Genomic DNA, 12,122 nt, shown 5'->3' with positions numbered 1-12,122 from the left:
TTGTCCCAATATAATAATCTACATTCATATTACCGGAGCGGAAAGTTCCACTTCACACTCCGGATCTCCTTACAATGGGAAGGAGCAGGGCTCAGCAGCCTAACGCCATCAGAAGATGGCATCTGGTCCCCAAAGATTTAGCTGTGGTTTGACATTCCAGTTCCGGAGCGGGTCATGCAACATCCTGCGACCACACTCCTACTTGCTTCCACAAATAGCGTATTATTGCAGTTTATTTCAGGAAATATTCCAGTTCTTGAGTGGGTCAGCAGGAGCATGGAGACATATGATGTATGCCGCATTCTCCTTGCTCATATAGATCTAGTCTTATTTCAGACAAATCAAGCATATTGTCCTCCATTGCGGCTGCTGGTGACGGCACGCAGGAGTGAGGGGAGCTGTGCTGGTAAGCATGTAGAGGAAAACAGCTGGAGCCTGAATGCCAGAACCCATGTAAATCATTTTTGTGCATTGGGTTTCACTTAGGATGTTCTGAATTTTATGATTTAGGTGAAATTATCATTAAAGCAATAAATGTCACCTTTTTTGGCTGCAGCTGGAAATATTACTTTACCAGTGCATAATAACGTTCAGCAAAGACCAGCAGAGACTCAGAGGATATACTGTACCAAATGGAGGAGTAAGTAAAAGTTTGCCCTAATAATATACCTCTGCTTTAGGTACAGGTTTGTTCACATGCTGTGATTCACCATTTAAAACCAATTGTAAATGGGGGTATTTATCAAAGCAAGAAGGGAGATACAGTCGGGGGAGGGGGCAATATAGCACTAACCAATCAGCTCCTAACTGTCATTTTTCAAATATATATGTATTCATGAAGCAGTGAAAAGAGTGAAGTGAGCCTGTGAAGAAGTTGCCCAATCAGCCGCTCCGTACAAATGTATAGTATTCAAATTATAAATGTAACGTCAATGCTGATTGGTTGCCATGGGCAACTTCTCCACACTTTTCACTGCTTCATGAATAGACCCCATAGCCTTTAAAATTAGAGTTAGAAGCTGATTGGTAATGTGCTTTATATCTCTCCACTTTATCACTCTCCATGCTTTCATAAATACCCCCTAAGCATGAATATTACAATATAGTTCTACAAATAAGATAAATCCCCATGAAACCAGTGAAAGTACATAGACACACTTACAAGGTAGAACATGCGCTGCTGCAGGCCATTCTTGGTTAGTTTGTACAGACAGCCCTCTCGGATGAACTCCTGTAGGAGAGGGACACCACAATATAATATTAACTTATACTACAGTATCTTGGTTTTCTTTTCAAGCGTCCTTCTGTAGGGTATACTCACACGGCCCGGGGATGCAAGGTGGTCTCCGCCCAACAAGTCTCTCTCCAGCTGGTCTAATCTCTGTAAGTTCTGCAGGTGCAGCAGGCGGTGCCGAAGCCGAGAACTCACTGCACTGGCTTCTCCTAATGCCCCTAAGACAGTTATAAAGGCTTCTTCAGTGCTCTATAGACACACGTCATTCAGCTGCACCAAGGTTTCCACAAAGCTACATTAGGCTGATACATTTTTCTAAACATCATATGCTTTCTGCAGCTCTTCATGTAAAGGAACAATGCTCCCATGTCTGAGATGCCCAGGATCTGTTTAATATGGCTTCCTATGTTGGCATCTGACAACATAGGAAGCCACAAAGTATACACAGTACCAAGTGGGCACAGTGGCTGGGTTCATTTTGTCTGCATAAATGTTGGAAGATATTGTAAGCTAATTAATGGCAGTACAATGTGTGAAGGTACCGGATTTAGGACATAAAGCCCACCTTTATTCTTGGACCCACTTAAACACAGTGCTCACAGATAAGGGGAAAGCTGCCTTACAATCACACATTTATTGAAAGTTAATATAAAACCAACACAAGCTTCCTTGTGTAACATCAGACAATCACCAAAGGGCTTTTAACATAATTAAAAGATTGAACACCAGTCTCCTCAAAAATTCCAGCAAAGTCCCCATAACTCATCAGAGGCAGTTACCCCAGTTTAATACAGTTCCTACCAAGATCTCAGGAAAATAGCTCCAGCAGACTCGGGTAAACCGCTATAGCAAACTCTTCTGAGTCACAATCGCACAGCCACTGCACTTCACCAACATGGTGGGGTCCCAGCAACTAAACCCTATCATCTCTAGCTTACAGAGATAAGCCAGCGGGCATCCCAATGCCTTCAGAATACGGTTAGCATGGTTCCTGCTGCCTCCCACTTCTCTGAAGCTGCTAAACGCACACTGCTTCCAGCAGTTTTCAGTAACACATTTTGGAAAGACTAGTGTCATCCCCCCTTTCACCTGATCACTTTTAAAACCACATGACATGGGGTGTGTTCATTTCACAAGGCCAACAAAAACAGGAAATCTCAGAGGAGCATGCTGGGAGATGTAGTTAAGCTGGACAGTGACTGCTGGGGGGGGGATGGGGGCGGGGGATGCTGCTTAGTAAACATAAATATCCCCTCCACAACAGTCTAAAACTCTCACACAATGTACTTATTTTTTACAGTAATGTGAAAAGTGATAGGCTACTTACAATAATTAGAGTTGGCCATACACTGAAATTATTTTGTTTCAATCAGCCAACTAATAAACAGCACTGGCTTTTGCAAGCATGGACTGGTTAAGCCATAGAGGGGGTCCACAAAGCATGTGGGTCCCATGACTCCAACCAGCACCAGGTCAACTGCTACCAGGGCTGGTTTCCCTATGGCAGTTGGGCCTACATAAATGTGTGTGGGCTTCCCCTATGTATAACTAGCCCTGGCACCATGACTCTTCCCTGAACTCCGGGGTAGTGGGTACAGGTATAATATATAAAAATATTTAGTTGGGGGCGGAGGGGGGAGTGACCAACTTTTCCTCTACACTGAAACCATAGTTGTCCTACTAGTTGGGAGAAATAAAACATGTTTGATGACTTCTGCTAGTAAGAACCATTTTCCCAGCATGAGGGAGCCACGGTTATGTGATAAAATTTGAACTGGGGGCCATTGTAATGTGTCATCAACTAATCTGCTCATTGCAATGTGGAGGGCATTATAATGTTACATAACAAGAACTGGGGCACTGTAATGTGGCACAATATGAAATGGAGGTCACTCTAGTGTGGCATGATACGTACTGGGGCACTGTAATGTGGCATAATTTGAACTGTAGGGCACTTTAATGTGGCACATTATGAACAGGGGGCACTGTAATGTGGCATAATATAAACTGGGGACACTACGTCATAATGTGAATTGGGGATACTGTGTGGTATAATGTGTGCTGGCAGCCCTACAATGTGACATAATGTAAACGAGGGAACTGTAATTAGGGCGCTACTATGGTTCAGAAAATGAACTAGGGAACTACTATGGGGCATAATATTAATAAGTGCTGTACATAGGTGTCTCTCTATAAGCAAAGATATAATTATGCCACTGGCCAAAGTCCCTAATGTGTCTAACCACACACACTTTCTGAAGAAGTCACACTCATGTCGATGTCCATCTGCACCTGTCACGGTTCACAAATCAGGACAGTTGGGAGGTATGGCATTACCTATAGCCTAGATAACCAGAGCATGACTTTCCAAGTTACTATAGTAGCAGGGCCGTATAAAGCTTGGCTGGGCCTGGGTAGCACAGGGGGCGTGACCTAATCATGGAGGTGTAGCCACATGCCATAAAATAATAAATGAAGATACTGCATGTTTAGGCACCACAACCTGCACAGGAGGGTGCCATGCGCCCCTCAGACAGGAGCAGATTGGTGAGGGGGGGGGTGTCAACAGGGCACATGATCAGTGACATCCCCCCATCACACACACATACATCAGCAGCCTCCCAAGACCCACTGAGCTGGGGTGAGAGGCTCTGACAGGTGAGAGAGGAGGCGTGGACCTATGCCAGGTCCCTACTACAAGCCTGGGCCAGTGCCGCTGTGTAATTGAGATGTTGTCATTTTTGTAGAAAGAAACTAGGTAAGACCTTCACATGCCGACACCAAATTAATTAAACCCTTGAAGTTGAATTATACATTAAGGACAAATTAACACATTTTCTATAATAACGACCCTTTAAAGATGACAACTTCATCATAAGCTCAGCAGATAGAGAATGCTCACTTTGGCAGTTGTTATAATCATGGTGTAAAGGTGGATAATGGCGACACAACCTCTCCAGCAGTTTCTCATACTGCAGGGGGCGCTGTAAAGGCTTTAGCAGAAGGCAGCTGAGTGGCAGGTAACACACTCTTTGTTGCTCAAATTCCTGCAGCAGAATATCCACCTCCTGCTGCCCAGAAGACTTCCTTTGCATCTCCAGGAACACTTCTTCTAGCTGATGCAGAGATGGTAGCAGGGCCTGCGGTGAAAGAGCATTTACTGACAGCAGTGATGCTGGAGAACTACAAGGGACTATTTAATATGTCACCAGTTTCTGCATTTCCAGCTGGTCACTGGGCACATACACATTACATAGCAGCTTGCATATTACATCTGACCATGAATACAGTACAGCTATACAGTGTACAGCCACTTCCGGATCTAGAGGTTAATGAGTACAGCTAATAGAATGGGTTGGGTTTGGGATCCTGGCGGTTAACATGCCAACTTCGGGATTCCTGTGGCAGGTAGAACGTTTGCAATGGATGAGTGCATACTGTAGATCATTTAAACACTACGAGGATCTCACCCTTAAGGCGGTCATATTCCTTAACATGAAGTCTCCAAGTATTTGCATGTCCTTGGCATGTGCAGATCGTCCTTCCCTGGGAACACATACATGTGACTGAACGTCATGGTAAAACTAATAACATGAAATAACTTCACACTCAGGGACACAATGTAAAGAGCAGAAAACAGGTCCTCACATCTATGGCACTAGCTGTCATAGGCGTACGTACAAACATACAGGAAGACTTTTCTACAAAGCCCAATCCTCTTCCTAACATCACTGGTGGGAAGATTTGTTACACAGTGGCCTTTATGACACTAACGGGGGTATTTATTAAACACATTCTGCGGAAAATCCTCTGAAAACAAGTGTCGCCCTGATGGCACAGAGGCTCTGCCTGACGTGGGAATGCAAACGATTGCAGTAATGGGATGACTGTAATGAAGTCAAGCTGTGGAGACTGCACAGTATCAGAGGGTATACTTTGCCGCTTACACATAAAATACAGGATCAAGTCTCACCCTGTACTTTTAATAAGACAAAACAGTTCCCATGCACAGAGCACTGTTTAAAATGCAAATAACTAAATGGAAATCAGCCCAGACTGTTGCACATTGGGGGTGGCTTAGGGACCGGGACATTGACACATACATCAAACTTCCATACCCACCCCAGAATGTATCAAACATCATTTGTCTGAGTGTTAATGTGTTAACTCTATCTGGATGCTTTTATTAAGAATAATAAAGTTAGGGTATAGGTATTACATGCTTATGTTCTTACCATAGATTTAGGACATCCTCAAGCTGCTGCAAAAAATCCTGGTGAAATTGCTGTATAGGTTCCATGCAAGAGAACAGCGATTTCATCTGCTGCTCCAATGTTCCCTGCAGATCCCCACCCTTATTAAGAGCTCTGAGCAGGCACTGCCAAAGAGAAACACATCTGACCCCACAGACATTCATAACACAGGAAAGGTCACAGAAACTCCCAATTAGTAACTGCTACATCTATGGATAGATTTCCCCATCATTATTTATATTTAAATCTCTAGTCTGTAGTTAGTACAGGTTTAGATATTATTGTTTTGTTAAGAGTTTTCTACCAACATTAATTTAACAGAAAATAATAGGTATGGGGTACAATAATATAATGGCATCTATAAAATTAATTCCTTATCAAGGGATCAAGTCACATTGGAAACCCTAAATATTTAGTTAGAGATGTTTTGGAGCAATCACACAGGTCAGGTAGAGCGGAACAGGACCTTATCATCAGTAACAAGGACACATGTAGGGGATAGGGGATAGAAATGTAAGAGGGGTAAGGAAAGATGATAGGGGATAGGAATGTAAGAGGGGTAAGGAAAGAGGATAGGGGATAGGAATGTAAGAGGGGTAACGGAAAGAGGATGGGGATAGGAATGTAAGAGGGGTAACGGAAAGAGGATGGGGATAGGAATGTAAGAGGGGTAAGGAAAGAGGATGGGGATAGGAATGTAAGAGGGGTAAGGAAAGAGGATAGGACATAGGAATGTAAGAGGGGTAAGGAAAGAGGATAGGACATAGGAATGTAAGAGGGGTAAGGAAAGAGGATAGGGGATAGGAATGTAAGAGGGGTAAGGAAAGAGGATAGGGGATAGGAATGTAAGAGGGGTAACGGAAAGAGGATGGGGATAGGAATGTAAGAGGGGTAACGGAAAGAGGATGGGGATAGGAATGTAAGAGGGGTAAGGAAAGAGGATAGGGGATAGGAATGTAAGAGGGGTAACGGAAAAAGGATGGGGATAGGAATGTAAGAGGGGTAAGGAAAGATGATAGGGGATAGGAATGTAAGAGGGGTAAGGAAAGAGGATAGGGGATAGGAATGTAAGAGGGGTAACGGAAAGAGGATGGGGATAGGAATGTAAGAGGGGTAACGGAAAGAGGATGGGGATAGGAATGTAAGAGGGGTAAGGAAAGATGATAGGGGATAGGAATGTAAGAGGGGTAGGAAAGAGGATAGGGGATAGGAATGTAAGAGGGGTAAGGAAAGATAATAGGAGATAGTAATGTAAGAGGGGTAAGGAAAGAGGATAGGGGATAGGAATGTAAGAGGGGTAAGGAAAGAGGATAGGGGATAGGAATGTAAGAGGGGTAAGGAAAGATAATAGGAGATAGTAATGTAAGAGGGGTAAGGATAGGGGATAGGAATGTAAGAGGGGTAAGGAAAGATGATAGGGGATAGGAATGTAAGAGGGGTAAGGAAAGATGATAGGGGATAGGAATGTAAGTGGGGTAAGGAAAGATGATAGGGGATAGGAATGTGAGAGGGGTACGGAAAGATAATAGGAGATAGTAATGTAAGAGGGGTAAGGAAAGAGAATAGGGGATAGGAATGTAAGAGGGGTAAAGAAAGAGGATGGGGATAGGAATGTAAGAGGGGTACGGAAAGAGGATAGGACATAGGAATGTAAGAGGGGTAAGGAAAGAGGATAGGACATAGGAATGTAAGAGGGGTAAGGAAAGAGGATAGGACATAGGAATGTAAGAGGGGTAAGGAAAGAGGATAGGGGATAGGAATGTAAGAGGGGTAAAGAAAGAGGATAGGGGATAGGAATGTAAGAGGGGTAAGGAAAGAGGATAGGGGATAGGAATGTAAGAGGGGTAAGGAAAGAGGATAGGGGATAGGAATGTAAGAGGGGTAAGGAAAGAGGATAGGGGATAGGAATGTAAAAGGGGTAAGGAAAGAGGATAGGGGATAGGAATGTAAGAGGGGTAAGGAAAGAGGATATGGGATAGGAATGTAAGAGGGGTAAGGAAAGAGGATAGGGGACAGGAATGTAAGAGGGGTAAGGAAAGAGATAAGGGGATAGGAATGTAAGAGGGGTAAAGAAAGAGGATAGGGGATAGGAATGTAAGAGGGGTAAGGAAAGAGGATAGGGGATAGGAATGTAAGAGGGGTAAAGCAAGAGGATGGGGATAGGAATGTAAGAGGGGTACGGAAAGAGGATAGGACAGACATAGGAATGTAAGAGGGGTACGGAAAGATGATAGGGGATAGGAATGTAAGAGGGGTACGGAAAGAGGATAGGGGATAGGAATGTAAGAGGGGTAAGGAAAGAGGATAGGGGATAGGAATGTAAGAGGGGTAAGGAAAGAGGATAGGGGATAGGAATGTAAGAGGGGTAAGGAAAGAGGATAGGACATAGGAATGTAAGAGGGGTAAGGAAAGATGATAGGGGATAGGAATGTAAGAGGGGTAAGGAAAGATGATAGGGGATAGGAATGTAAGAGGGGTACGGAAAGATGATAGGGGATAGGAATGTAAGAGGGGTACGGAAAGAGGATAGGACATAGGAATGTAAGAGGGGTAAGGAAAGAGAATAGGGGATAGGAATGTAAGAGGGGTAAGGAAAGAGAATAGGGGATAGGAATGTAAGAGGGGTAAGGAAAGAGGATGGGGATAGGAATGTAAGAGGGGTAAGGAAAGATGATAGGGGATAGGAATGTAAGAGGGGTAAGGAAAGATGATAGGGGATAGGAATGTAAGAGGGGTAACGGAAAGAGGATGGGGATAGGAATGTAAGAGGGGTAAGGAAAGATGATAGGGGATAGGAATGTAAGAGGGGTACGGAAAGATGATAGGAGATGGTATAGTAAGAGGGGTAAGGAAAGAGGATAGGGGATAGGAATGTAAGAGGGGTAAAGAAAGAGGATGGGGATAGGAATGTAAGAGGGGTACGGAAAGAGGATAGGACATAAGAATGTAAGAGGGGTAAGGAAAGAGGATAGGACATAGGAATGTAAGAGGGGTAAGGAAAGAGGATAGGGGATAGGAATGTAAGAGGGGTAAGGAAAGAGGATAGGGGATAGGAATGTAAAAGGGGTAAGGAAAGAGATAAGGGGATAGGAATGTAAGAGGGGTAAAGAAAGAGGATAGGGGATAGGAATGTAAGAGGGGTAACGGAAAGAGGATAGGACATAGGAATGTAAGAGGGGTAAGGAAAGAGGATAGGGGATAGGAATGTAAGAGGGGTAAGGAAAGATGATAGGGATAGGAATGTAAGAGGGGTAAGGAAAGATGATAGGAATGTAAGAGGGGTAAGGAAAGAGGATAGGGGATAGGAATGTAAGAGGGGTAAGGAAAAATGATAGGGGATAGGAATGTAAGAGGGGTAAGGAAAGATGATAGGGGATAGGAATGTAAGAGGGGTAAGGAAAAATGATAGGGGATAGGAATGTAAGAGGGGTAAGGAAAGAGGATAGGGGATAGGAATGTAAGAGGGGTAACGGAAAGAGGATGGGGATAAAAATGTAAAAGAGGTAAGGAAAGAGATAAGGGGATAGGAATGTAAGAGGGGTAAGGAAAGAGATAAGGGGATAGGAATGTAAGAGGGGTAAATAAAGAGAATAGGGGATAGGAATGTAAGAGGGGTAACGGAAAGAGGATAGGACATAGGAATGTAAGAGGGGTAAGGAAAGAGGATAGGGGATGGTAATGTAAGAGGGGTAAGGAAAGAGGATAGGGGATAGGAATGTAAGAGGAGTAAGGAAAGATGATAGGGGATAGGAATGTAAGAGGGGTAAGGAAAGATGATAGGGGATAGGAATGTAAGAGGGGTAAGGAAAGAGGATAGGGGATCGTAATGTAAGAGGAGTAAGGAAAGATGATAGGGGATAGGAATGTAAGAGGGGTAAGGAAAGAGGATAGGGGATAGGAATGTAAGAGGGGTAAGGAAAGAGGATAGGGGATAGGAATGTAAGAGGGGTACGGAAAGATAATAGGAGATAGTAATGTAAGAGGGGTAAGGAAAGAGAATAGGGGATAGGAATGTAAGAGGGGTAAAGAAAGAGGATGGGGATAGGAATGTAAGAGGGGTACGGAAAGAGGATAGGACATAGGAATGTAAGAGGGGTAAGGAAAGAGGATAGGACATAGGAATGTTTGAGGGGTAAGGAAAGAGGATAGGGGATAGGAATGTAAGAGGGGTAAGGAAAGAGGATAGGGGATAGGAATGTAAGAGGGGTAAGGAAAGAGGATAGGGGATAGGAATGTAAGAGGGGTAAGGAAAGAGGATAGGGGATAGGAATGTAAGAGGGGTACGGAAAGATAATAGGAGATAGTAATGTAAGAGGGGTAAGGAAAGAGAATAGGGGATAGGAATGTAAGAGGGGTAAAGAAAGAGGATGGGGATAGGAATGTAAGAGGGGTACGGAAAGAGGATAGGACATAGGAATGTAAGAGGGGTAAGGAAAGAGGATAGGACATAGGAATGTAAGAGGGGTAAGTAAAGATGATAGGGGATAGGAATGTAAGAGGGGTAAGGAAAGATGATAGGGGATAGGAATGTAAGAGGGGTACGGAAAGATGATAGGGGATAGGAATGTAAGAGGGGTAGGAAAGAGGATAGGACATAGGAATGTAAGAGGGGTAAGGAAAGAGAATAGGGGATAGGAATGTAAGAGGGGTAAGGAAAGAGAATAGGGGATAGGAATGTAAGAGGGGTAAGGAAAGAGGATGGGGATAGGAATGTAAGAGGGGTACGGAAAGAGGATAGGACATAGGAATGTAAGAGGGGTAAGGAAAGAGGATAGGGGATAGGAATGTAAGAGTGGTAAGGAAAGAGGATAGGGGATAGGAATGTAAGAGGGGTAAGGAAAGAGGATGGGGATAGGAATGTAAGAGGGGTACGGAAAGATAATAGGAGATAGTAATGTAAGAGGGGTAAGGAAAGAGAATAGGGGATAGGAATGTAAGAGGGGTAAAGAAAGAGGATGGGGATAGGAATGTAAGAGGGGCACGGAAAGAGGATAGGACATAGGAATGTAAGAGGGTAAGGAAAGAGGATAGGGGATAGGAATGTAAAAGGGGTAAGAAAAGAGGATAGGGGATAGGAATGTAAAAGGGGTAAGGAAAGATAATAGGAGATAGTAATGTAAGGGGGTAAGGAAAGATGATAGGGGATAGGAATGTAAGAGGGGTAAAGAAAGAGGATAGGGGATAGGAATGTAAGAGGGGTAAGGAAAGAGGATAGGGGATAGGAATGTAAGAGGGGTAAGGAAAGAGAATAGGGGATAGGAATGTAAGAGGGGTAAGGAAAGAGGATGGGGATAGGAATGTAAGAGGGGTAAGGAAAGAGGATAGGACATAGGAATGTAAGAGGGGTAAGGAAAGAGGAGAGGGGATAGAAATGTAAGAGGGGTAAGGAAAGATGATAGGAGATGGTATTGTAAGAGGGGTAAGGAAAGAGGATAGGGGATAGGAATGTAAGAGGGGTAAGGAAAGAGGATAGGGGATCGGAATGTAAGAGGGGTAAGGAAAGATGATAGGGGATAGGAATATAAGAGGGGTAAGGAAAGAGGATAGGAGATCGGAATGTAAGAGGGGTAAGGAAAGAGGATAGGGGATAGGAATGTAAGAGGGGTAAGGAAAGAGGATAGGGGATAGGAATGTAAGAGGGGTAAGGAAAGAGGATAGGGGATAGGAATGTAAGAGGCATAAGGAAAGATGATAGGAGATGGTAATGTAAGAGGGGTAAGGAAAGATGATAGGAGATGGTAATGTAAGAGGGGTAAGGAAAGATGATAGGGGATAGGAATGTAAGAGTGGTAAGGAAAGAGAATAGGGGATAGGAATGTAAGAGGGGTAAGGAAAGAGGATAGGGGATAGGAATGTAAGAGGCATAAGGAAAGATGATAGGAGATGGTAATGTAAGAGGGGTAAGGAAAGAGGATAGGACATAGGAATGTAAGAGGGGTAAGGAAAGAGGATAGGGGATAGGAATGTAAGAGGGGTAAGGAAAGAAGATAGGGGATAGGAATGTAAGAGTGGTAAGGAAAGAGGACAGGGGATAGGAATGTAAGAGAGGTAAGGAAAGATGATAGGGGATAGGAATGTAAGAGGGGTAAGGAAAGATGATAGGGGATAGGAATGTAAGAGGGGTAAGGAAAGAGGATAGGGGATAGGAATGTAAGAGGGGTAAGGAAAGATGATAGGGGATAGGAATGTAAGAGGGGTAAGGAAAGAGGATAGGGGATAGGAATGTAAGAGGGGTAAGGAAAGATGATAGGGGATAGGAATGTAAGAGGGCTAAGGAAAGATGATAGGGGATAGGAATGTAAGAGGGGTAAGGAAAGAGGATAGGGGATAGGAATGTAAGAGGGGTAAGGAAAGAGGATAGGGGATAGGAATGTAAGAGGGGTAAGGAAAGAGGATAGGACATAGGAATGTAAGAGGAGTAAAGAAAGAGGATAGGGGATAGGAATGTAAGAGGGGTAAGGAAAGAGGATAGGGGATAGGAATGTAAGAGGGGTAAGGAAAGAGGATAGGGGATAGGAATGTAAGAGGGGTAAGGAAAGAGGATAGGGGATAGGAATGTAAGAGGCATAAGGAAAGATGATAGGAGATGGTAATGTAAGAGGGGTAAGGAAAGATGATAGGGGATAGGAATGTAA

General features: G+C 43.8%; 1 protein-coding gene across 1 annotated transcript in view; it reads right to left on the bottom strand.

The window, feature by feature from the left end:
* Positions 1-12,122, bottom strand: part of FARP2 (FERM, ARH/RhoGEF and pleckstrin domain protein 2) — a 238,283-nt gene that overhangs the window by 29,682 nt on the left and 196,479 nt on the right. Inside the window, exons 16-20 of the mRNA XM_063919260.1 lie at positions 5,470-5,612; positions 4,705-4,780; positions 4,137-4,374; positions 1,322-1,452; positions 1,163-1,231 (exon numbers count right to left, since the gene is read on the bottom strand). Of these exons, the coding sequence (XP_063775330.1) occupies positions 1,163-1,231; positions 1,322-1,452; positions 4,137-4,374; positions 4,705-4,780; positions 5,470-5,612 (657 nt within the window). The remainder of the gene's footprint in view (positions 1-1,162; positions 1,232-1,321; positions 1,453-4,136; positions 4,375-4,704; positions 4,781-5,469; positions 5,613-12,122) is intronic.

Source organism: Pseudophryne corroboree, chromosome 4, assembly GCF_028390025.1.
Source record: "Pseudophryne corroboree isolate aPseCor3 chromosome 4, aPseCor3.hap2, whole genome shotgun sequence".
Classification (NCBI taxonomy): domain Eukaryota; kingdom Metazoa; phylum Chordata; class Amphibia; order Anura; family Myobatrachidae; genus Pseudophryne; species Pseudophryne corroboree.
This window is presented reverse-complemented; position numbering and strand designations above follow the sequence as displayed.